The following is a 27,445-nucleotide window of genomic DNA, read 5'->3' as shown; positions in this document are numbered from 1 at the left end:
CTGGTTTTTTTACCTCCTTCTAGATAAATTGATTTATAAACAATTACAGAAAGAAGTGTTAGAACCAACCCATGAAAGGGGGGCACAAGGAGGGCAGATATCAGGATCAGTTTGATGTGAAAGCAGAAGTAGGCTGATAGCACACTGAATGCTATCTTCCAAACAGAAAATAAACTTAAACTTGCATTTCTATGAAAAAGTGACACATGCGACACAATGCATTGCACAAGTCCTGGAGTTACTGTGCTTGTCTTGAGTATCAAAACCAGCATTAAGAAAAGAATCTGTTGTCACAAAAATAGCATGCAGAAAATCCACAAAAATGTGGCAAGTTACATCCAATTGCTATGTAGTTTTATGATCCAATGATATTCTATCTGAAGAGCAATCTAAATTAGTAAAATTCTAGACGTGAAATATTAAGATCCTTTGCACTATGAACACAAAACATGTACCTTTCAACTCTAGCAAGTGCACTTGAACAGGACAATTCCAGTTCTTGTCTCTTATGTCTCATCACTGCATTGGCTTCTGTGAATTCTGTACTGGAATATAAATTTCACACAAAACGTTAAAAAAATTAACTTTGTACTATGACAATTTCATATTTCATTAATTGCTTCTATCAGTGACTTTTAAAAACATTTAACTGTTTCAATAGCCATGAAGAAACTCTGCATAGTCTTTGTTTAGAAGGAAAAAGCAGTCACAATAAATGTAACAGAAGTCCTAAATAAATGAGGCAGAGAGAATGGTAAACGGGAGATGAAACATGTCTGCTGAGGAGTGGAAAGATGGAGAAACTACATCCTTAACAAATTAATACTGCTGCATGCATGGCAGAAAGGTTTCTTTTTTGTGATTTGCAGACTGTTGAAAACATACAGACACCATTTTATTATTAGGCCATATTATTCAAATAATGTTCTTCTAGACTGTTTTAATTTTTTTACATCTGCTCTTCATTACTAGGCTCATAAAGCAAAATTGCTTCATGTATGCCTAAAGTGTTCCCATTGGAGTCAAGGAACAACAAAAAAGACTGTTTCTGATACAAAACTGGATATTTATTGTTTACTGTTCTGCTATCTGCTGTTGTAACAATAGCACTAGGATCCTCCTACCCACAGCTTCAATCAGCCAGGAGTTTAAATATGAGCTAAAAATAAAACTTACTAACTCATATTAAATCAATGGGATTAAAAGCACACACTGAATTATTTTAATGCTGAACATATGACAGAGATTGGGGTGTGCCCTTAACAATATGCATTTTAAGATGTTTCTATTTCTCCTTTAATTGCCCTTCATCAATATAAACCCACTCAAAAATATTTCAAGGCAGCATGTACAGATAGAAGCAGAAGGAACTATGGGATCTACTATACAGTAAACCCATTGGTTTATTATATTAAGCACTAATATATACTAACCAGTCATTTCTAGAGCTAAAAAAGGATTCTTCATTGCTACCACCGGCCGGAAGCGTGCTGAAGAAATTAGTTCTGAAGCACTCATTCCAGCAGGTCTGTCTGCTGGGCTACAAAAAAATTTATGAATTAAAGACATCCAAAATAAAATACTTAACATTTAATACATGAAGATGCACTGAAATTAAGTAATGTCAGCAAGACTTTAGCTCACAAAAAGCAGGAACTACAGTAGCTCCATAGTTTCATCCTGAGATTTGCAGTCACAGCAAACAAATTTTTTGTATTCAGTCTCCTAATTTTCAACACCTGCTCTTTGCAGATAAAACTTTGTATTTTCATTTTTTAATATAGGCTTTCCACAGAAAAATCTTTAATGCTCCTTACAGAAATTATAAATAAATAAGCCTGATCTTCACTATTTCACAATTCCCATTTCTGCTGCCTAATGAACCAGGGCAAGTACAGAGCTAGCAGCTCCACATCCCTTCACTGCATGGTTTCAAAGTAACAAGAAAACCTAATGGAAGAAGCTGGGATTCTCCTTTGCCTTCAGGTAGGATTACAGAACTGAAGTCTGACTGGTGAATCAGTTCACTGGACCCTACATAAAGGCACAATACTCTGAATCCACTTCACAGTCCAACAAATACCACTTTCTGTTTCCCCTGTTCAAGCCTTCCCACCCACTGCATGCCAGTGTCTTGCTTTTTGCCTTGTGTGCAGCAAACAGCTCAAACCTGCTGCTCTTCTTGGGGACTGGGTTGGCTGCAGGGTTAAAAAGCAGAATGATGGTCCAGACAATTCTCCCAGACTAACACACTGACCCTTTTTTGCCATTTATATGCTACCACCTAACAGGTTAATGCCATCCTGAATCTGATTAAACCATTCCTGTTCATCCCCCATGACTGGTGCTTTTAAATGGGAACTTACAGAGCCTCCCTGTGATTTTTTTTCACAATATATTTATTCTGATGAAAAATACATTTTGTAAATGGACATATATAAATACATCTCAAGTATGTGGTCATTATCCACATGCTCCATCAAACGTTGTCACAGAGAGCTGGTTTTAATGGGAATGTGCACTATTTCATTAGTGTTCAAATCATAAGTTTCTCCTAAAAATCTGTTGGCTTTTTAAAGCTTTATTTTAAAAATACTACCATTTTGAGCACCAATTTTTCTCCCTCCACCTAAAAAAGGTATCCAGATGTTCCACAAATAGCCTCTTAGTAAATCAGTGCTTTCATTTCAAGCCTTCTAAATTCTGAATGTTTATTTGATAATTGAGCTCTGTTCTTCCTCCTAAAGGTTTTTAATGGCTCTAACTTCTGTTTAAGAATTTTTTTAAATTTTTTTCCCCCAACAGATACCATTTGAGACATTAATGCTATTAAATAGTGCACAATAAATCAGTGAAACTAGACATGAAAGCATTTACCAAACCTGAAGTCATCATATTAGTGTCTGATCCACCATCAAGCCCTACCCTTCCAGTTCAACACCTTTTCACTTCAATGAAAGGCACCTTTAACTTCACATGGTAACAGAACCAAAATTCCTAAGTACCTGACTTAGAAGGGGAAGACCAGAGCTAAAGATATGCCTGAGAAACAGGGTATATATCTATCAAAGTGACATCTTAGGCAACCAGCTACTGAAAAGATACCATATGTGCCCCTATTCTACATGAAGTAAGGCAGGAGGCAGAACAGGGACTCAAAGACAGTTTTTCCTTCATGTTTTTAACTTCATGTAAGAATGAATGATGGAAAACACTGACATTTACACTTTGGAATGAAATTTATGGCGTGAAATTTATGGATATTTCATCCAAATGAATTTACAGGTATGAGTAACAAAATACTGATCAAACTTGTGATCCAGAGACAAAATATTTTTGAAAGGAGGGAAGTAGAAATCAAACCCCAAAGTCCTTAGAATTCCTTATAAATTCTGCATAATATACGTCAATGTTACAGGCTAAAATTTATGAACTAAACAAGAAACCTAGAAACACACTTGGGAGTAATCTACCAATAAAAAAAACAACTCGATACAAACTATCATGTCCATGTCTTATTCATATAACACATCACTTTGATGACTACAACTATGTATTTTTATGAAAATAATTAAAAATGTCAATGATGGTAATTGGCAGGGTAGGGAAAGTATCTTACAACATAACCTCCAAAGTGAATGAATATATTTACCACCACAATACTAAGCTTAATCTGAGAGAGAAGCTCATGTAACCTACTATTATATTCTCATTAAGTCCTTCAAGACAGACAAAATTAAGTTTGGATCATACTAAAATGAACAAACAGAAAAATAAGCTTTTTTAAAACTATCCTTCTACTTAAAGTTTTCATGAAATCTCTACAAATGTTTCATTATCAGAACCAACCTTGTTTATCTTCACAGACAAAGTTTTCTTATTTCTTTTGTCATAGAAAATATTACCTGTGTGGAGCAAGAAACAAAACTTTGATCTTAACTTCGGCATATTAGTTTTCACTTGATTGTCAAAATCATTAATGTAATGAAATGTAAATGAAATGTAAATGAAAATGCACCTGAAGTGCATGTACAATGTTTACATACAAACTCAGTAAAATTAAAATGCATGCACCTTCACAATACCAAGCAGTTTTCACCTCTTCTGATATATTTGTTTAGATTCCTTAGAACACATTTATTGAACAATACCTATTAAGCCTCTCAAAATGGCAGCCCCAAAATGCAGTTAAGTGCCCCTTGTGTCTGAACTTGTGCAAAAAAACTTCCTTTGAATAAAAGCAAGTCATTAGCTGGGCATCAACTCTGATGTAGCAAATGACTTTAGGCTGTAACCAAATCCATTTCACTTGTGACTGAAATGGAAGAGACAGGCTTTTCAGTAAAAGAAGAGCAGTAGTTCCACATACTGCAGTTTTGTTCTTTTAAGTTCCAAGCTTCTATTCCTTGGTATTTCATTTTCATATGCAAATATAAGTAATAAAAAACCCAAACACATTGACTCCCCAAGAAATGAAATTCTAGACTTCCTTAAAAAAACATAGGAATTTAGTAAACAGAGGACAAATACCAACTTACTGTATTTTTTCTTCACAACTTTGCTTAATTTTGCTGCTAATGGCCCTCTGTCTGGACATACAGCTTGTCTGCAAGATTAAAAAATAATCTTAAGTAATTTCTGGGTATGAAAAGACATAGCAGTATATACACTGTATATAGCTAACAGTATATACACTGAAACAAAATCAGCTCCTATTTTAAGAAATTTTTATTTTGTGCACATAAATCAGGTTATGACTGCTATTAAAATCCAAACTTGCACCATGTATATAATCTTCCATATATTAAAAGCCAGAGTACTTCAAAAAGCTTATAGATGGAAAAAGAAGAAATTCCATTTACACAACAAAAGTAAATACCCTGTATTAAATCTGAATGCCTAATTTTGCTTGATTTCATGGCAACACGTGAAAGATGTTATAACTTCCTTGCCTAAATACTCTGAAGAATATAAATCAGAACAGTGAGGTGCAAACATCAATCTTTAGTTTTTAGCAAGAACCAAAAAAGGTAAATTACTCCCTATTATTTTTTCCATAGTGAACTCTGCTTCCAAGTAAATCAGGACCTCTGTATATATCAAATACTCCATTGAATGCTGACTTTAGGTTATCACTATTTAGTGCAACTTGCCTGTGCAGTCCTGAACTTCCCCTTATGCAATGCAGCAAACATAAAAAGATAAAGATTCTCAAAACAAGAACAGTATTTTCACAGTTCCCTCTCAAACTCAAAAAAATACGATCAGCTCTTGACTACAACCACTAATGGTTATGATAACATGCAAGAAAGGGGATATCTGTTTAGATAATCAAGGAAAAATATATATATTGCTAAAATATGATATATTGCTAAATCTTAATTCAAATTTGTCAGAACTGCTTGAAAAGTGCAACTTTTACAGAGCTCGGTGCAGAGAATACCTTATTTCTTGCTTGCTGTTTTAAATATTCAAATGGGATTTTATATTGGTGATAAAGGTGATGGAAAACAGTTTATTTAAAAATAAACTTTGAAATTTTTTCCAGTGTACACGTTACAACAGCTGATTCTATTTACTTTGAATATTCCCATTGGAATGATGAAAGTATGTGGATGACCCACCTCACAAAGCTTCTCATCTTTTCATGGCTGTATTTTCCCTTATTGCAGGCACAGTTTTCCTCCTCTTCTTTCTTCCTTCGTTGTTTTTTAACCTGAACCTGTATTGAAAAGCAAAGTCATTCCAATCTAGAATCTCAATATACATGGGCAGACTCTCAAGGTCTAGAGAAAATGAGCTCAAATAGAAGGACCCAAAAACATTTCCAATCACAACTTCTTTAAATCTCACTGTTTGCAGATTTGAACCTTTAAAAATTTGTTTTTCAATAAATGGAAAAGGAAAAATAAATACCTCGATACATATATTGTCTATGACCAGACCAAAAATCCCTGGAATATTCAGACTGCCATGGCAAGTATCTCAGTGTATGTACAATCTTATCACAGAATCATAGACTGGCTGCTAGAATAGAATCATCTTCCATGAAGATTTTGAAAGCTAAATTATTCTAAAGCTGGTTGATTTGAATACACAGGGTTTAGCTTGAGAAAACACTTAACTACCACTCAGTTTCAAATGCTTCCTCATAATTAAAAACCTCCACATTTTCCTCTAGAGTAAAATAAAGTATGGATTTGTATACAATAATTTTTCCCCCCCATCTTCAAAATTCTAAGATAGCAAGGAAATGATTACTTATTGTGAAGTTACTCAAATGGCTACATAACATTTGTCTGCATTAAACATTTTTTCTTTCCTCATTCTAGAACCTTTGCTTCATATTTTCTCACTATTACCGTAAGTTGGGCTCACATTGAGGTCACTATCTTCATGATACACGTGGTTGCACTGTCCCCACCTTCACCACTGATATTCTCTCTGTTCTGGTTACTATAATTTCATTTAGCATGGCCAGCAGGTTGAGGGAAGTGATTCTCCCCCTCTATTTCAGGCTCACAAGACTCCATCTGGAATACTGTGTCCAGTTCTGGAGCCCCCAGCACAGGAAGGAGGGCCACAAAGTTCACAGAGCTGGAGCACCTCTCCTGTGAGGACAAGCTGAGAGAGGTGGGGTTTTCAGTGTTCTCTCTGGGGAGACTTTATAGCAACATTCTAGTACCTGAAAGGAGCCTATATGAAAACTGCGGAGGGACTTTTTATAAGGGCATACAGTGATAGGACATGGGGTAATAATGGTTTTGAGCTGGAAGAGGGTAGACTGAGGTTAGACACGAGGAAGAAATTTTTTCCAGTGAGGGTGGTGAGACACTGGCACAGGTTGCCCAGGGAAGCTGTGGCTGTCCCCTCCCTGGAAGTGTTCAAGGCCAGGTTGGATGGGGCTTTGAGCAGCCTGGTCTAGTGGGAGGTGTCTCTGTCCACATCAGAGTCATTTGAAATAGGTGATCTTTAAGGTCCCTTTCAACCAAAACCATTCTGTGATTCCATGATACACAACTCCTTCAGCTATTAGCATTCTAATTATGAATATCACAAAGGGAGAGTTGCCAATGTCCTGACAGTGACCCTGCTAATCCTGACCACCATGTCAGCATTTCTTGGTACATGTTGCACTTATCCCTACTGCTCCAGTGGCTCCTTTTCAGAGCAGGATCCTTGCTCTCTGCCCACATGTTTACACTGCAGTTATTCAAAGAACCTCTCAATCTATATTTTGATACAGCCTTTACACTTTCCCAAATGAAAACTTCAGTTTATCTTGTTTCCCCTGCTTGCTTAATTCTTTAGACATAAATAAGATTAAAAATGCTGGCATGGTTTTCTAGGAGAAGGAAGCATCTGCAGCTTTCTCTCTGGTACCTCTGGAATTGACTACCTAGGTCTCTGGAAGCACAAGAAATGGGTAATGGTAGCTTGCCTTCTGAACAAAGCAAAAATGCAAACCCAATAGCTTAGGAATTACTTATAACCATTATTTCACCACAGTATTTCAAAACTGCACACAAAATTATCAGCACCTTTCTATACACATTTTCAAAATAATTAGAATCAAGCTTTATTTTCCTACTTGATAAACTACTCTCCACAGCAGTATCATTCAGAGAAGTGAAAAGCTGTAAACATTCAGATTATTTGGGTTGAACAAGGCTTAGTATTAATTGATTCCTCATGCCTTCATTCATGTGCTTTTGTCTGTCAACTGAAGACTGTGAACATACAAGATTCATCTTTGCTAAAAAAAAGAAAAAAAAAAAAAAAAAAAAAAAGCAAGACTGCATGCTAATTGATATTGCACTTGTTTACAAAATCTGTTTGAAAACAACTTTGAGACCAATTACTATACTCTTCTCTTGGATATCTTAGGAATGCTCAAGAATGCTTAGGATTGCTTATTTATGCCCTATAAAATAGCAGTGGCAGCTTTGAGATTATAACTATAAATGCTTGCCTTGAAAAAATAATTTATAATACTTAGTTTCAAATGTGTTATATAAACATTCAAGCAATAATTAATTTTGTTAGGAAAATAAGCTTACTTAACACAGATGTACGAATAAAAGGCTGCAGCATACACTTGGTGTTCCTACAACTGAAGGGATTTAAGAATAAGACTGAAACTTACCTTTATCTGCTCTTCTAATGCATCAAGCCTGCAGATTGCTTCAAATGGTCTGCGATCAATAGGACACGAAGCCTGTGTCTGAAAAAGCAATTTTATTACAAAATTTGTAGCAGGCTGAGTGGAAGTCTCAGTTTTCTATATTTTTATAAACTACAGTAGCATACAGAAATACACAAAATAACTTGTTCACGTTAAAAAAGTGTTTTCTTTCATAGAATCAGAATTCTCCTTAGGGGAAAATCTAAAGAAGGTAACTCAGAAGTTGTGTTCAAAAAAGGACAAGCATTTTACATAATTAGCTACAAATTTAATTTTTTAAATTCCTCTTCGGTAACACTGATTTTATACCAATACACAAATGTTATTTTAATTTCTTACTGGTCTGATGTTTTACTTCTTAAGGTTCCTTGCAACATAAAGTTTTTGGGTTGTGTCCCTCCCTAAACATAAAACTGGGAAGACAAACAGCAAATGGGGTCACAACTTTATCCTGCATATCCCTTTGACTATACCACATCTCTCTTTTTTTTCTTTTTTTATTATTTTTTAACGGCCAGCAGAGACAACAGATTCACACATTTAAGACAGTCCAAGTTTTACAAACCACTTTGCCAGAGAACAGAACTAAAGGTTATTTTACCCTACAGCTAGGTGAAAATACAGATTTATTAGTTTTTCCAGTCACCTAAATGCCCTCTTTTGAGGCTCCACTGCATCAGATAACATGCATGCACACAGACAGAACAATGAAATATTATTAACTGTGGTACACAGGGAAGTTTCAACCAAAGCTCCACCCAACTAGATCAAGTAGTGAATCAGTTTTCAGATAAATCCCTATTAGATATTAGCTTTTGATGCTAAAGAACTGTTTACTCATTTTCAGTCCACATATATGCTCAAGGCAGTTTGGCTCAGTTCAGAAATCTAAAAGAAAAAAAACCAAAAACACACCCAGCCTCCAGACCTAATTCATCCACTTAGCAGAGCCAGTATATGAATTATATGCCTTTAAGAGGCATGCAATTTCTACCCTTAAGGGAATTATCAGGGTTTTCCAGTTTTTATTTATGCAAGCAAGATGCAGTATTAGAATTGCACAAGCAGCTCAGCTATAAGATATGAACTTGCAATATGACCTCTGTCCTGAAATTCAGTGGTGGATTTCAGTGTTCTTGTCTGGGGCTTTTTTCAGTTGATTCTGTTATTTTCTCAATTTCAAAGAGTACTCAGCCCCCAGATCATTCAGGCAGTTTCTGATTTTAGTTGAAGTAGACAGAACAAAGTTAGACTGAGTAAAAACAACAGCAAGCAAAACAAACTCCAGAGGCAGTTTCAGAACAAGCTGTTGAACAAGAATTTAAGCCAAAACCATTACATCTCCTTTTGATGCTCTGTTATTTTATCCTAACTGGAAACTTCCCCCTCTTGGTGAATACTATTGATCCCTGCTGTGTCATAGCCTTGTTTAGGAAAGCTATATTGGATCATTAAGTCAGTTTCCTAAGGACTGAGACCATGAAGAGCATTTTTGTCCTGTAGTCAACATAAAGCTGACCTCCACAGTAACAAAGCAGTGTATTTTCAATTGGGATATTTGATAGTATGAAATGCACTGCACCTGTTGAATCAGCTGCTAACCTCAAGGTAATAATACTCTGATTCTTAGATACTGCTGACTGTCAAAGAGAGGTGGGAGGAATTTAATTTTCTTAGTAATTTTCAGTCTCATTTCAGGATTTACCTTAGCTGAAAAGCAAGTTCTTCCAAGAATGCAATCTATTTCTACATTAAGTTAACACATGAACATTAAATTACATTCCCAAGTTTAAGTCACAGTAAATTACATTTATTGATTGCAATGTAGTATCATAGAATAGTAAGTGCTACTAGCAGCAATCCAAATGACAAGTGGTTTTGCTCCAATAATGTTCACTACATATTATACTATATATTATATACTATATACATACTATATATTCAGTACTTCTGGACAAATGCTTTACAATTACATTCTATACATAGTAGTAGAAAAAGAAGAAAACATTCTGGAAGAATGAAAAGCTACCATTAGGTTCAGATATGTTCAGAAGCAGCAGGTGCTCTTTCCACTCCTACTCAGTTGCTTTTCATAGCCCTCACATTATCTGATAGTTCTCAACAAATCTCAAGAGAAATTCTAGTAAAGGCAGGAGAGTCCCATCTGCACCCCCACACTCCCCAGCACACTACAATTGCTGGGTAGCCCAGAAGAAAGCTGGAGGTTACTACTTCTATAGAACACTTTTGTCTGAACATACATCAGCTCTCATGTGCCTGCTAACATGTAAGAACAAGGTTTTAAAATGTAAAAAAAGAGGGAAAAAAAAATTCCCATCCTTTTTCCCCAACAACAGGGCTGAATTTGAGCTGTTACAGAAATGAGTGAGAGCTGACTACGTTTTTACAAGAAGCAGTCATGAGGAGTGGTGGCCTTTTACTCATCTCTTTAATCTTGTTTGAGATGGATTAGTAACCAAAGCAGGTGAAGTCTTCTTTCATTCAAGGTAAGTTAGCAATTCCTCTTCTGAGGCTTCTGTTCAGGTACCATCATACATAGTATTGAATGTACAGTATCCTTATAGGGGAAAAATATTTAAAACAAAAAAAAAAAAGCCCCTGAAATGGAGAGAGTCCAAGCAGCAGCTATTACAATTATTGCTGCACCAGTGAGGAGGGGGGCTTGGGATGCATCACAACCTTAGAACCACCACAGCTTCTTGAAGTATCTTCCTTTAGCATAGCTGTTTAAAAATAAGAGCATGTAGTATCTAATGTAATCCTCAAAATCAACAGAATCTCACAGCTGGCTTTTGTGAGTTGCTTTACTTTTCTTCCCCAAGAACGGTTTTTTTGGAAATACACAGAACAGTAGCTTAGTACACTTCAAATTTCTTCAGTTGTTTTACTCTCCACACAAAACTACTCAGTTTTTATGTTGAACTGGTTAACTCCCCAGCAATTAAATCTTTCACCTATCCTTTGATATTTGGAGAATTTTTTTCATAAAATATGTAAAGATTCACAAAGTCTGCAACCCTGAAAAGCTATCCATGAGCACATGTGGTTTTGTTTTCAAAAGTTTTCAAAAGAAACCCATTTCATAATGTTTTGGTTTTGATGACCCTCAAAACACCTTGCTTTAGCTCCACAGGCATAAAAATACTTAATATTCTGTTTTAAGTGCCTCAGCACCACAGAACTGGGATCTCTAAAGGAGTAAGTGTCCTTTATTTTAACTGCACCATTTCAAACATCACTTACATAAAGAGAAACAAACAAAAGACTGAAGCAGTTGCTGCATTTCACCTGGGAATTTTCAAGAAGCTACATAAATAAGTGCTAGCTAATCCCCAGAAAATAATTGCCTGATAAAATAACTTTGGCAAATATCCCCACATAATCAAGTTCTATGCTATGATGTTTCATAACAAGTAGTAACAGGACATGAGTATGGAATTAAAGTTACTGCAGTAAATCTCTTACCCTGTATACATCTTTTTTCTTAAGGTAACCCATAATCAAGTTTTTTTTTTTAACTACAGTATTTAAAAACTGATCCTAAGAAAAACATGATCCAGCACTCTTTACTGGTTCTTTTTAAGAGAACCTGTTAAGCAACATAAATAATACCAAATTCTTACAATTAAATTCAAGCTTAAAGGTGAGGTTTCAATTTTAAAAGCAATGTCTGTATATTTCACCCCAGCTACTCGTAACAGCACATCAGAAAGCCCACAATGATTCCATGCTAACTTCAATAAAAAGGGGAGACTGTAACAACACAATTTTGTAATTTTAGGTTTGATTTTCAGGTTTAGTGTTTCTCTGAACACCCTGCATACGTGGTTCATGAATGTAATCTTATTTCTGCCCCCAGTGCTGTGTACTGCAGATCACTGTGGAGCTCCATGCCACAAACTGATTCCTTCCCATGTCCCTTAGGACAAAAGAAATCCAGATCAGAAAGAATACACATTGAGAATTCCAGATGCCATTCTGGTAACTCTCCTTACCCTCAGGAGTATATATACACATGGAATACACTCCTACATAATCAAGGATCTAAAACTTATACCAGCACAAAGGAAACAACTATACTAAGAACTATTCTAAGACAGCTCTTTGTGCCAACTGCTCAGCTTTATTAAGTTAACCACTGATACTGCACAGGGCCTACCTGAATATGCCTCAGTGCTTTGGAGAATTTACAGCTGAATGCACTCTACATTCAATTTTTGCAGCTGAGGAAAAATGAAGGAAGAAAACCAGGTGCAGAAATTTGAGACATAAACTTAGTAGGGGAGGGTCACTGATATCAATGTCTCTTATACAATCATTGTGATAATGCAGACAACATACTGGATCTTTTCTTTAGTGCTCTTCTCTCATGATCATTCATAAAGAGCAAGGATGGAAATCTCCAGTATATTTACCAGCACTCTAAAAAGCAGAAGAGAAGTCAAAGTCTACACTAAAGCAGAGGATTTATCACCTAATTTAAGACTGCTTTCTTTGAATATAATAAAAAGTAGAGTTTTCCTCTAACTCACACTATTGCTGCTACAGCATTTATCTTAATTGAGGTGGTTTTGGCTGCTTTGCATGTCTGCTTGCCATGGATACCTAGTTAACCTCCCTTCACATTACCTTTATTTAAAAGGTAAAAAATTATTAAAGCCTAGATTATTAAAAACTAGACCATATGTGCTTACCAACTGAAATACAAAATACAAGCATAACAGAAAAACAAGGTTAAAAAAAAATATATAGTTTTGACCCAATTAGTTTTAATCTATTAGTGGTATTACAGACACAAAACCCATGCTTAGTTCCCCTTGGTATAACTCAACTGTACTGACTGTGTTTGAGGGATGTAGACTGAGAGTTTTTTGGGTGTTCTTTGTCAGACCTCCCTATATTGTACACATGGAGCAACACGCAAAGCTTACTCTTTTGTTATCTGATCAGAAAAATGTTATCATATACATGTTGTTTACACTGAAAGCAACACTTCATTTACATCATACTTCAGCACTCCCACTGGAGGCTGTGTCCAATATCTCAGCTCCAGACTTAGCAACTTTCACTTTTTATGAACTTCCAACACCACCTCACTGAAATACAAAGTCTCAAGCCTGAAAGTCTCCCTTAGTAAATTACACAATGTTGGCTTGCAGAAGCATCTGACAGCTGCACAGGGTGAATGACATTTGTGTTTGCTTGCCTTCTGAAAACAGTCCCCAGCAGTCTGCCTGCCCAGTGCTGCCCAGGAATTCTTGAGAGAGCACTGGTTAGCATGGCCAAAGGCAGACAAGATGACAGACTAATAATATAGGAAACTAACAGTGTAGGCAACTGAATTTTGTGCATAGGAATGCTCTTAGATGTTGAAGTAGAACAATTTAAGGAGCATTAAAAAAAAAAAATTCAAAGACTGGTTTCTTAGTGGGGATTCTGATCTGCACCTCATTTTTCTTTTAGGAGTTGGACACTGAAAATACAGCACTGACTCAACCGTAATGCTACTTAAGTCCAAAATACCTAGAATTAGCCATCAAGATCTAATTAGATATTCTGTGGCAAATTTCCCATCAGTTTTTAGCCCTCATGGAATGAACGAGAAGATACTCCCCTAAAAGTGATTTTTACATACTGCTTTGAAGTGCACTTGTATCTATATTCTCTCTCTTAAAAAAAGAGATCTGCTGCTTGCAGACAGAAAACCTGTGATACAGGACACTAAAATGCAGTTGCAATGTTGAAAATATCCCATAAATCAAAGAGGAAGGAGAATGGTAAACGAAGTCTTAATGTCTGCCTAGACTACCCTGGTTTTAATCAGAATCTCCAGCTATATTATATAAATGCTCAGAAGAAAAACTATTATACACAATTTGAAAACAACAGCTTAAAGAAGTAGTTGCTCCTGTTGTATTTTGAAATCCTGATGCAACACAGAAGAAATAACCAACTTGAACACAGACTGCTGGCAAAGCCTTCAAGTGTATAGAGCACAACTGTAGATACACATAAGTGTATCCAGCACCTAAGAGTGTTTTAAAAACAATTTATATATATATATATACACACACAATAAAAATGCTTCACCTTCAAACTGAACCTAGTAGCATTTTTTTAAAGAGCAGATAATTTTTTATTAGTCAGTGATGACTTGTTAACTGTTTAGCTTTCATTAGCTATAATATACCAAAAACTATCAGATAAAGCTAAAACTTTTGCAACACTTCTCAAAAAAGAACAAAAACATTTACTTACTAAATATTAGCAGTGGACACAAAAAATGGCACGAGCATGCTTCAGATGGCCACATCCTTATAGAATGTTTCTATGATTCCAATCTAGAAAACCTCATCTGCTTTTCACAGCTGGAGCCTCTGAACATCTGCTAGAGAGTTTTCAACACTTTTTTAGGCAGTGGAGTTTCATGAACTCAACAGGTTCAAATGTTAAGTATCCTCAAAAAACAAAAGCTGGCTGGTTTTACCCAGCAGTTGTCACTAATGGAAAATAGCAGAAGCCTTATGTAGCTTTTAAAACAACCCCCCACCAACATGTGGCATCGCATCCATTTCACCTGTAAACTCTTTAAAAACAGAATTGTTTTTATTCTATCTTTTAAATTCTATTTGGATAGTACTTTGTGCCAAAACTGACACTACAAGAACCGTTCATATTGTTTATTTGCCTCCTTAAAATATGAAAATTTGCTTTCCTCTTTGGGCATAAAAGCATTTTGTTAGACAATATGAACCAACTCAAATCCAGCAGCAAAGTCTCCATCTACTATACTGCTTGCCTGTGAAAGTCACAAGTCATTGCCTTTCCAGCTGCCATTATAACAACCAGCTATGGAAGTCAGGATAAAATTATGAATGAAAATTTCCTGTTCCCTTACAAGTAAAAGCACTGCAATATATCATTTGCAGAACAGAACATTTGGCAATAGGAAACTTAATTTATTGTCTGGTTTGTGAATATAAAGCACGTGTCATCTAATAACCTTTTTAAAATACTCTGAAGTTCATACAAAACTTTCAGAAATAAGAGATTTGTTATTGTCTGCCTTCAGTAATAAATAACAAAAATTAAGGTTAAAAGTATAATAAGTAAAAAAAAGAAAAAAAGCAAGTATACTTTATGTATATAGGCATGTAAGTGATACCAATTTTATCAAAGTCATCGTTTGCTTCAGAAGAAAGATACTGCAAAGACACTAAGTAGCAATCTCTACTATAGTGACAAACAATCCAAGTGCACAGAAGCAGGACAAAAAGCAACATAATATTTAAGCACCCCCCCAGATACAGTATAAAAAATTCTAATCTTGTGCTTCACAGCAACAACTGAAAAAGTTACAGGAAAGGCAAAGATACCAAAGACTTAATGTAATGATTACAGGACATATGTAAGGAAAAAGGGACTAGACAGAATGGTATCATCAAGAATTTTTTCAGCAAGTTCTTTAAGGTTTCAAAACTATCTACAGAAATATTGACACAGATCAAATAAGAGGATTAATTAAAATAAAATGTTTTAATGCAGAATAGGGCTCCACCTTTTAAGTGAACTCTCTTTAGCTAGAAAAGTGTTTTATCAGACCCATTTTGTACTCGAACATTGGTCCCAGTATGACAGCATGACAAACAGCATAAGGGATAACAAAATCAGATTACACTAAAGACACTGCAGTCTTACAACCTGCACAGTACTGTCTGATCTTCCAAACAGCCAACACCACTTTTTACTGACCCCTAATATCTAGTAACCATTAGTAAGTCAGGATGTCTAGTGAAAGAAAACAAAGTATTCTGTTACATTAAGGAGAGAGTTTCCTACGATAAAAGGAACTGGTCATTGATGCACTTCTGTGCAAAGTCAGAATGCATAATTTATTTTCTTAAAAAAAAAATACCCAGCATGGTAGGTATTAGATGCAATAGGTTTCACTGAAAAATAAACAACACACCTTGGTTCTTAGTCTTACCTCAGCCCATTTAAGAATACAAGTCATGCAGAAGGCGTGATTGCAGTTCTCAGGAAAACCAATCTCTTGTTCTAGGAGGCAGTTCAGACAGATGGGGCACGTGTCACCATCATGTAATAGAGCAGAACAGGAACAGTTTTCTTCATTTTCTTCACCTGTTATAAATAACATTGACACTTACAATTTCTGACACTTTTAAAAACAAAATCCTTCTAGATTTGAAGAAAAATGCAATAGAATACAATTTTCTGTGGTTAAAAACAAGTTGATCAAGTGCAGTCAAAACACTGGCCAGTAGTAGTTAAAAGAAGTGGAAAATACTACACAACATGTTCCACAGACTGCTGTACCTATATATTTGTCACTAAAACAAATGAAAGTTAGCTCTAATGTTATTTAGAAAAAGCAGGCATTACAGGGTATTTCGTATTGGCAACATAGTCATTATTCTACTGATTTCTGCCTCCTTGCATGTTTACTCTCTCCAGGAAATAAATGCTCCAGAAAAGCATATTGTGTATTCATTAGTTTTATACACATAATCTAGCTTTATTTCAGTTTGAGTCTTAAAAACTATTTCAATCTGAAGATCCTGAAATATTTACCTAATCATGCACAATAAAGAAAAAATTGTCTTCAAAATATAAAATGCATTAACTTTTCTTAAAATAAATTTACTCTAAATTAATTTTTTCTGAATAAAAATTGCTGTCTCTGTTTTTTGTTCTGCTTGTATAAGTCAACAAGTTAAAAAACAGAAGAGTCAGGAAAAGATTTGGGGACCCCCCAGGCCAAAGAAAAATATTGTAAGACAGTGGTTATGTTTACACAACCTATTTTAAAACAAGCAGCATACTAATTCAGAAAGAAAAATAATATCTGACTCCCATAGCTTGATCCTGAATATTACATTTTAACACTTTCACACACAGACTTTACCTTCCATGCCTTCGTGCTTCTGACCTTCAGCATCCTGAATACATTCCTTTCTGTTCTTCATCTTTTTACAAAATGTAGTCTGGAAAACACAGAAACAGTTTACAGAGTTCATTTAGATTGCAACTTGAAAATAAAAGTGACCACTATAGATTTAACGAGTACTCTCCAGTTCTCTCCATTTCATTAAACCTTTGTGGAGCAGAAACACATGACATTAAGAATTAGGTAGAGATAATTTACAATCTGTTTGGACTTTATGAGCATCATTACTGGTGTCTAACAGCTGATACTTCCAACCTGAAAATTGTTTTGGTTACAATACTGTGAAACTTTGCATTTGTTGAAGACCATCAATGGTGCTTTAATTTTTAAAAGTTAAATGCATTGCTAAGTTTCTGTGCAAACCACCCCACACAACACTGCAGTAACAAACATCTGCAAATTGCCCTTCACAAATAGCTGAAGCAGCAAAATCAAATACACAAATCACCAGATCAGTTGCTTGCTTTCCACACCTAGCATCACCAAAGTAGTGGCAAGCAAGAAAAATGAAAGCAGCTTACACTTGCTTGCTTCTTTATTTGGCCCTAAAATGAGAACTACTTGCACTCAAAAAGAAAACAAATGTGCAGGGAAATTTATATCACCAGAAAAGGGACAGGTCACAAGTACATGAATGGGGAGGATGCCTCATTTACCTGTTCTGCAAAGTAGCAGCATCAAGTAAGAGTGATATGGATAGAGAATATCCTTGTGATCCACATCACAGAGTTTAAAACATATTTGGTCTTGCTTGAAAAATTATTATTTAAATGGAAAAATTAAAATTTCACAAGAGATTGAAGAAATCAGAAAATACCAAGATCTCCTATTTAAGCATCTAAACTTGAAGCAAACCACCTGAGGTTTCAAACTCCTTACTCTTTAATGCCTCTTCTAGAAAAAGGACAGAAGCAAGAACACAGCCACACACCTCAAGTAAACTTTCTCCTGTTTCACTTACAAAGTACACCAGTTTGTCTTTACCACCTGGATACCCAGCAAATAGGAGAGACAGAATCTTCCTGACCAATTTTTCCTTCTGAGCAAGTCTTCATTGTGTGATCTTGGTAGCAGGAAGAGTTTTAATGATAATTTCTTTTTACTGAGCAAAGAAATGCTCCCACAGATACCCGTCATGTAACACTTCTCACTTTCTCAAGCAATCCAAGAAAGCGCAACTCGGATCTGTGAGTCTTGAACACAGATGGCTCATTAAAGAAATGGTCATAACTGTGAAATTAATAAGAAACGTGTAATTAGAATTCTAAGTGGCTTCAATGTTCCCGTTAGAAACTACTTTTTAATCTTCCAAAAGAACATGTGAATCAAGTCAGCTGAGGGCTGGGGAAACGGAAGGGAGAAGGAAACCAAAACCCAGCTAGAAGGGAATTTTCCCCCTATGCTGCTTTCCCATTTTGATTTAGAAATTTCTTTAAAACTATTATTAGAACAAATGCCATCAGCTGCAGAGCAGTTACTAGCACAAATACTAATGCAGTGAATGCCATAAGCTGTACACAAGTTTCATTAGCAGAACAGACTGACCAGACCACCCCTTATTGTGAGTCTTTGCAGACAAAGCCCAGTAGGTGCCAAGCTGCTACTTGAAAATTTAATGCTTTAAACACACAAAATTTGCATCCAACTAGGACAAGCAAGACCACCAAACCCACATTTTAACTTAAAATATGAAACCGAGGTCTGTAGTTCTCATTCCTGTTTGCAAGGGGACTTTTAAATCCTGTGGTATATGGCATACATGCTGTCATATGTAAAGCATTCCTGCTGCTCTGCCACCTCAGCAACACTTCACAAAAGCAGAACAATCCACAAACTGTGCTCAAACTTCTCCCAGCCCTGAAGTCTGAATATACCTCAAAGGTGAGACAGTTAGGAGAGGATCAAGAATTTTGCATTCATCCACAAAAAAGCTTTTAAATAGAGAATCTAAAAACCAAACTGTAACTTTGGGTAGCTGTAGAGTTACACATATTATAACAGAAGTCCTTCGAGTTCACTAAAGCAGACTGCAGAAATAAAGCCCATAAAAGCTCTTCAGATTTGTTTTTGCCTCAGAGATCAACCTTGTCTCCACAGTACTTTTTCTAGACACAAAGATATTGCAGAAATTCTTTCACTTACAATAACTACAAAACCAGAGGTCCTAAATTTTTCAGAGTATCAATAAATCCAAGATGTGCAGCAAGTGAAAACATTTATGTGGTGTTACATTGTTCTTCTCACAAACCTATTATTTAAACAGATACCCAGTGCTGCTAATGCATTTCACAGATCACTTTACACAACACAACCTTTTGTCAGTTTGACCCTGTGCATTTTGCACAACACAGCAGAGGAATTTAATACTGCTGAAATACAAATATTTATTTATAAAAGACATCAAGATTTACATAGTATTTCATGAATTAACCTTGGAAATACTGTTTTTTCAAGTACTTTAATAGAGGCATCACAGGCACTGGAAGAGTGGAAGCGTTAACACTGAAGACTGTTGTTCAATTTATAACATTCAAAATAGAGTTAGGTAAAGAAAATGTAGAGGTTTAGGAGGTGCAGACTGAACAGAAAACAACTGAAATTTGTCCCCAAGTTTGATATTTTCCTTTAGATTCTTTTAAACTTCAAGAAGATGTGAAAGTATTTCTCAGACTATAATTTCTGCTGCATGCTGTACAAGAAATCTGTAGTCTTGGCTGCAGTGGAGACAGTGAAAGAAGCAAGACTTTTTTTTTTTTCTTTTTTGTCCTTCTCCCAAGTTACCAGGTTGTGTGAACTCACATGAATATCACATTATGTCCATATCCATGGCTAATCATGTCCCATCAGGCTAATATGTATCTGAAGAATGCTCATATATATACAGAGAGTACATTCACCAGATTCCACTGACCCATGACTAACATTTTAGTGTTTAGTTTGTTGATGTGAATTACAGAATACTCCAAGACTCACCCATGCAAGATACTTAACAACAAGCACTATAATATGTTAGTGCTGACCAAAACCAAAATCATCCCCCTCACAACTCCAGAAACAAAATACTTTCTAAAAAAGCCTAAAACCAGCACAGCACTATAGCCCAGATGGTTATTTTCCTGGTGCTTTTAAGTTTTCAACTTTGCAAGAGATGCACCTTATTTAGTATTTGAGGTAGAGGCAAGAAAACTCTAGTATATTAAACTGAAAATAGCAAATGAGGACATTACCACCAGTGCACATCACACACTAAATTTCTAGGTTATTCTTAAAGGAAATTGCTGTTCTTGTCTTCATGGAAGGTGGATGCCAAAGACATCTGCCAACAAAACTGCTTAAACACAGTTAACTGTAGGACTTGGTAACAGATTTTGTCACTGTCTGTTTGAGTAATGTAGCTTCATGATGTACTTAAATAACTATATAAAGCAGACAGATAAGTGCCATTTACATGCTGAATAATTTTCTGTACAACAAAAATAAGTGTGATCTACCTTTTATATTAACACAAAGTACTTCATACATTTTCAACAGCAATTCACTATTCAGAAAGAAAAGACTTGGTCTGTTCAAAGTCATGTAACAATTTCCTTCTGAACTAAAACCTGTTATAACAAAATTTAACAAAATTAAGTAGGTACAGAAAATTGACTAGATGAAAATTTGTAGTAGTCTAATTGCAAGTGACACATGAAATTAGTATGTGCCTCCTTTTTGAGCAACTACATGACAAAGTCCTCACAAACATTCTTTATGATCATTAAAAAAATTTCTACAGCCAAATACACTCTTCCTCCAATACACAAATGATCCAGGGACCTATCTATACAGAAGTATGCTTGTTCAATTGGAAAGGGGAATGGAAATCAAGAACACATGCAACAAGGTCTCCACTAAGCAATTGCAAAATTACATCCAAGCCCAGCTTATTTTTGTTGCCCTAATGGATTTAGGAAACAGCTGTGATTAACCTTTCAACTTCTTAGATACATGTTGCATCAATACTTACAGTAGCAACTCATTTTTACTGTTCTGTATCTACTAAGATTTTCTTTTAAAGTGCCTGGCATTCTGAGCTGCATTTTGATTTTTTACTAACTCAAGAATTAATGTTTCAAATATGAAACAACAGTCAGCCATACACTCAGTGTACAGAGTTTATTTGCTTAATAAAAAAAACAACACTCCTTACTGCCATCAAAGTTTTGGGCAGCAATAAGTAGGATTATTTTGCTCTATGCATTTTGATGGTCTTTAAGAAACCTTGGAAGGAGGTTTAAGACTCTCCCTCAACAAGCATGTTTTTAAGGAAAACAGATCTCAATAATTAGCAACATTTACAAGAGGCAAGATTTTATTTAGTAATTAGTGGTAGAACACAAAGTGTCCTTCAGATTTCAACATATGGGATATCATAATCTCTGGACTATTACTGGGCAAATGTCCAGCTGCTGCTGAATGTTTTCAAAACTTTTGCCAGAAGTCCTGTCCCATCTTGGAGATGGGCTGAGGAAACACTTCCAATGGCAGCTGAGCATTTGAAAAGCTTCTGACCTGCTTATATTGCTACGACTAAAGCAACACAATTCCAAGAAAAGAAAAAAACCAAAATCACTACTGGGTATTTGGAAAAGCACATCAAGAACCTTCACAGTTTCTTTTTATTTGCAAAAACCTTTAATTTGTCCTAAGAGCTTGGAAGGTAGACTTGTTTCAAGTGATAATTCAGTCATGTTGTTTGCCCTCCAATAAATGAAGGCTAAACTGAGGGTCTGGAAGCACTTATCCTGGATTTGCTGCTTTGTATATCAAAATCTCATGGCCCAGAACACTAGAGAGTACAGAACCAACAGGCATACTCAAAAGAGGGCTTTTACAGAGGATCTTTACTCTTTGTATGTTTAAATTGCATCCTGTCTGCATTCCCAAATGGAATGCCATATAACCAACAAAGATGAAGAGAAAGAAAGAGACCAGTGCTATGCTTTGGAGAATAGAAAGAGGAACCTTTTTCTATAGGTGGTTTAAGCCTACTCATGTAGATCCAGTGTCTTGGAAAGAATCAGTGCTATTCAGGCTCTCAAGGAGACACTGCTGATTTAAAGACTCTTTCCAGACCCTCTAAGGATGCAATTACCCAAGAGAGTTAATCTAATCTAACAGCTTGCTGCCACCAAAAGAAGCAGCCCTATTGCTCTCCACTACCAATGATGAGGGCCACACATGTGCCAAAGAAATTGTTAGTGACAGAATGGGGGAGGGAAGACATAAAACAGGATTGCCTCTTTTGGCAGTGACAAAGTGCTAGAATAGCTACATTGTCAAAACTGCCTCACTTCAAGGACACAGCAGTACTTAAATTACCTTCTGTTTTCCTGGATTTGGCAGGTAAAGTCACAGGAGAAAACTTCCAAAGCCAAATCGCTAGAATTATACCACCCTAACCTTCATTACACGGGAAAAGAAAACCAAGCCAAAACAATACAGTGTGTCTCCTCCTCAGGATTTCTTTTTCCATAGTATAGGAGCAAGACAAGCACACTTACACAGCTATCGTGCTGCTGGATTCAAAGCTTTCATTTTTGTGGCCACTTCAACAGTAACAAACTGAACAGCAGCTGCAGACACCCAGTGCTGGTGTCCAGTCAGCACTCTCACAAGTGTAGAGGACAACATCATAACTACCCCCTAAGCAAGAAAACCACACTGAACTCCATGAAAATATGTAAATACAGCTTAAGGAACTGCTGCAGTGGCTCAGATGCAGTGCTTGCTATCATCCAGTTACCTGTCTGACCATCTGAGGAGTCTGAGAACATTACAGTGGACGTGCACACAGGGTAATCTTCCTGTATAAAGCTTTCTGTCATAAACTGGCACAAAACTTGCCCTACAGACCTTTTCATGTGAAGTCAAGGGAGTAGGCAGTATTCCCAGCTGAAGTTTAACAACAGTTTATGCAAGACATAAGCAAACCATCAGGGCACTGAGACAGATGCCATTTTATAAGTTCTCACATATCTGAGGATATTCTATATCCTGTGGAGGACACACCACGTCAGAATGTTACATGGTGAATTGCTGCTATAAATCAGATTGAACTTCGATGTTGAACTTTGTGAATAAATACAAAATTCATTTAGAACACTTCAGTTTATTGGACAGAGTAAAAGGTAGGCAAACAATGTCAGCAGTACTATTTCATGTATCTGTACCTGAACAAGTCATGCTGATCCACAGATTACTTTGGTACTTGAGTTTCTTTAGTTACTAATGGGAACTGAGGAACAATTTTCATCCTATGTTATTTATGTATGTAAGGGTGAATAACCATGTTCTAGCTCTACTAAGGAGAGGCACAATTCAAAAAGCTTCAGTACAAGACAGAACTAAACTAGGCAGCCTACCAGCCTGAAAAAAAGGGCAACATATTTCTAGACCAAAACTTGTACTTTACTGTTAATACTTCTAACAGCACCATGACAGCAATTTAATGCTCTTAAATAAGCGTTATTATCAAAGCCAAAAGAAACCCAAAATCTATGCATATGAGAGACTGCAGATAGTAACAAATTTAGTAACAACTAAGAGAGAGAGATCTATTAAGGAACTTCTGTCTCTGCACTGAGAAACTTGTGCACGGGACAAACATCCCTTCACCTCACAACTCCAGTCATGCAGCTGGCCCACTGCTCTACCAGCTTTCATGCTCCTTTCCTTCCCAAAGTAAACCAGCCTCGTTGTTTTTTACCTAGTAGTAAACAAAAATAAAGATACAGGTTACAGAAAAATCATTAACACAAAAAAATAAGTGGTGACAAAATGACAGAAGTCGTGTGGTCAAATTCAACTGATAATAAAACTATTACAATCTTCAGTGAAGTTCCAAATCCCATCCCAATAAACCATTCAAAAGAACAAGTCATTTTATCTTACAGTAGCAGATAACTTAAGACAACACAAAGCACCAAGGTTTATGAAACACCTGTATCACCCCTTCCCCTTCCATACACACATGTAAGAGGGCTATTTGCTCATCGAAATCATGACCATCCAACACAACTGCTGAAACAATGCACATAACAACTGGTACTTCCACAAACCAGAAGGTATGATGTTTGTCTAAACCTGGTAAAGTAAAGGGATATTAATTCTCTGCCTCAAAAACACACTAGAAGTTTCCCTGTATACATCAGTCCTCACAATTCTGTCACATGAGGCTGAACCACATTTTCTGAGGAAACTCACAAGAAGGTGAGGAAAGCTGATTACAGGCTTGCACAGCAGTTAGAAGCTTCTTGACATGTCAAATTTTAGTTCAGTACTGAACTACAGTTACCTTACTGGCACTGATGGGTAATTATCTACAGAAGGATAAATTTCATTTCTCATCTTTCTGCACTGTCAACCGTAACACACTTTGTTCCACTAGGATGGATGGCAGAGGTTTGGGATGTCCCGTGAATGCTATCAGGGGCCCATAGCCTGCATGCAGCAATGAGAAACTGTACTTCAGCAGATTCCCTCTATGAGTCAATATAAATCAATTATTCCTCCAGTATTTTCAGTAGCTGCCAGCAGCTGTGAGGTTAACTCATCAGACCATACATTACATATCAAAGTATGGCAAAATGACAGCTCTATACTATCAGTATTTTTAGGGTTACCACTGACAACCAAGACGGTCCAGTGCTTGGGCAAATTCAGTTCACAGACCAAGAACCAAATGAAACCAAACTTGCTTGTTAGCAAGAAAAAAAAAAAAAAAAAAAAAAAAAAAGGGAAAACAGCACACCTTGGGGAGTTAGTTATCACAGTGCAGTCTCATTACCTCATTACATTCAGAGTATATATTTCACAGCTGATCAATTTAACCTATCATTTAAAACATCCCTCCTGGCTCTTTGGTGACAGTTCTCAGGCTTGTGAGAAAAGAAACCTTTTTGCTCTGCCAGAGGACAAATTCAGTTACTGAAGCCTCTGTCAGCTCTTGATGATGATGTTCTGTATTACACAAAACAATTCCATATCTAATCTTTACAGATGTCCACAGCTGGGCCTGACAGCCCTAAGAAGGAATGCTCATTGGAGCCATAATTACCACCACCATGAAGAGACATCTTCATTTATTCAGAAGATGGGATGAATAGAACCTTCTAAAGAATAATACAAGATATGTATGAAATGTATAGTCACAGAAATTAAAAGGCCACCATATGGACTGTACTGTTGCTTCACATTTGCATGTATATGGTAAGACTCTAAACAGAAGCAGCACTATACCACAGCCAGCCCCATATGGAGAACATTCATGCATGCCAGGGGCTACATCATGGTGCTCCATATACTGCTGATAAAACACTATAAGTAGTAATTAATGTAATACAAAAAATATGAAACATAAAATATTGAATATAAGTTTCACCAGAAGTACAATTCAGCACTTAGGTGTTTCTTCTAAGTAGTCTGTGAGTAAACAAGGTGAAACTGAGATTTACAATTAACAGGAACTAATTAGGGATTAGGTACTATTGTCATGGTGCATATGGTTCAAGCAACTAAATCAAATCAGCATAAACTCATGACCTTGCTTTCTGCTGCTGAGGGTCCTTAGCCACATGCATACTTATGCAGCTGGAAGGGATAGCATTACCTACCAAAGTCAGCAAAAATGGCTCAGTCATTTCCAAGAACAGTGAAAAAGAAAAAAAGTGGGTTTTTTCCTAGTCCCTTGGAAACATTTTTCATGCTTTCCACCTCAGAGCAGATATTAGGCAGTGGGTCACCAAGATCAAGAATATGCATTCCACACAGACAACCCTTCTAAATCTAGACATGTTACAGATGTGGGGAAAAATGTTTGCATTTACTCGAGAAATCTTTGCTAGTTGCATTTGTTTCCCATAAACTGAATCTGTGCTCAGCATAAGCTAATAATTTGAAGTTCCCATCCCACTGCTCCTCTGCATATGCAGCATTCCCACAAGATGAATGAGCATACTTCAGCCAGTGCTATGGCAACACAGCAGGACTTGTTGCAATCACTTCTCTGATGCTAAAGGAACTAGGAATAAATACCATCCTAAACATGCCCAAATAGCTGGGCTTAAACACCAGGGATGCAGAAGATGAATCAGAAGACCTTACAAGGACAGAAGTGGAAAAGCTAAGACCTTTTAACACTAGAAGGAAAAATGATGGGCAAAACTGATGGACTAAGACTGAATTAAAATGAAAAGCTCAAGGGCAGCAGCAATGGCTAGAGGCACTTTTAAGATGGAAAAAAAAAAAAAAAAAAAGTGGTGGGTGATGAGAAAAGTATATTGAGCCAAGAAGAATAACCTGAATAACTAGACTACTACTACTTTTAATTTCACCTACTTTATGGTGGTCTTATTTCTTGGCTTCTGAATGCTGAAACCCTACAAACTGCAGGGCATTCCTCTACAAGAAGTCATGTAATGTATAAGCTCCCCTGTAATTTTAGGGTTTTACTTAAAATGGAAAACCACCCTACAGAAGACTGCACACAAACCCCTAATAAAAATATACCACATTTAAGCCTTCTATTAAAAAGCATTCTGGTTTTTTTCATTTTAATCATCAAATCAAGAGTTCAGAGATATGACATGTTCTTTTGGTATTTAAAAAAAGTTTTTCCATAAACAGTAATTTCATCTCCCATGTACAATATACAGACATGGATTAAAAACCAAAAGAAAATAAAGACAATTAAAAGCACATTTTGCCTCTCTGAGGCAAACTCTTTAGGAAAGTACTAGATAAAAGGTATGGTGTCAAAACCACAGTTCTCAAGCTCCTTTTAAATTTCAGTAACTGTTTTACAAGCTCAGGTCAAAGACCTACATTAATCTCTTGTGAATGTTGGACAAAAAGAAATGCTGCATTTTTTTAAAATGGTGAAAAAATCCTTTCCAAAGGGCTTATTACAAATAATGTTAAATGCAATTACTATATTATTAAGTATCTCCTACAATATTAGTAAAACAACAATACATTAGATGTCATTTCAGAAGTAGCAGATAAGATGGGGAGTAAGCACTTTCAATTACTGTTGATCTTGCTTTCACAGTCCTTACTCAGCAGTAACTTTCAAGATAGTGAAACTGTAGCCAGGAATGGCAGACAGGTATGCAAGAGGTTTGCTAAATACCACACAAAACATAACAGAAACTGTTAACCATTATACAGGTTATATTGAAAAATACAACATGAACCCCATCACCTTTCAACTTGTGACAAGTCTATTAGAA

General features: G+C 36.2%; 1 protein-coding gene across 4 annotated transcripts in view; it reads right to left on the bottom strand.

The window, feature by feature from the left end:
- SCAF11 (SR-related CTD associated factor 11) overlaps nt 1–27,445 on the bottom strand; it is a 45,479-nt gene that overhangs the window by 12,662 nt on the left and 5,372 nt on the right. For 3 of the 4 annotated variants that reach the window (XM_071733543.1, XM_071733545.1, XM_071733544.1), the window contains exons 2-9: nt 17,133–17,211; nt 16,194–16,348; nt 8,147–8,224; nt 5,625–5,722; nt 4,539–4,606; nt 3,850–3,905; nt 1,434–1,540; nt 456–545 (exon numbers count right to left, since the gene is read on the bottom strand). In XM_071733543.1, the coding sequence (XP_071589644.1) occupies nt 456–545; nt 1,434–1,540; nt 3,850–3,905; nt 4,539–4,606; nt 5,625–5,722; nt 8,147–8,224; nt 16,194–16,348; nt 17,133–17,193 (713 nt within the window). In that variant the 5' untranslated portion in view covers nt 17,194–17,211. Of the gene's footprint in view, nt 1–455; nt 546–1,433; nt 1,541–3,849; nt 3,906–4,538; nt 4,607–5,624; nt 5,723–8,146; nt 8,225–16,193; nt 16,349–17,132; nt 17,212–27,445 lie in introns of those variants that run through there. The other variant, XM_071733546.1, reaches the window with a different exon arrangement.

This window comes from Heliangelus exortis, chromosome 1 (genome assembly GCF_036169615.1).
Source record: "Heliangelus exortis chromosome 1, bHelExo1.hap1, whole genome shotgun sequence".
Classification (NCBI taxonomy): domain Eukaryota; kingdom Metazoa; phylum Chordata; class Aves; order Apodiformes; family Trochilidae; genus Heliangelus; species Heliangelus exortis.
This window is presented reverse-complemented; position numbering and strand designations above follow the sequence as displayed.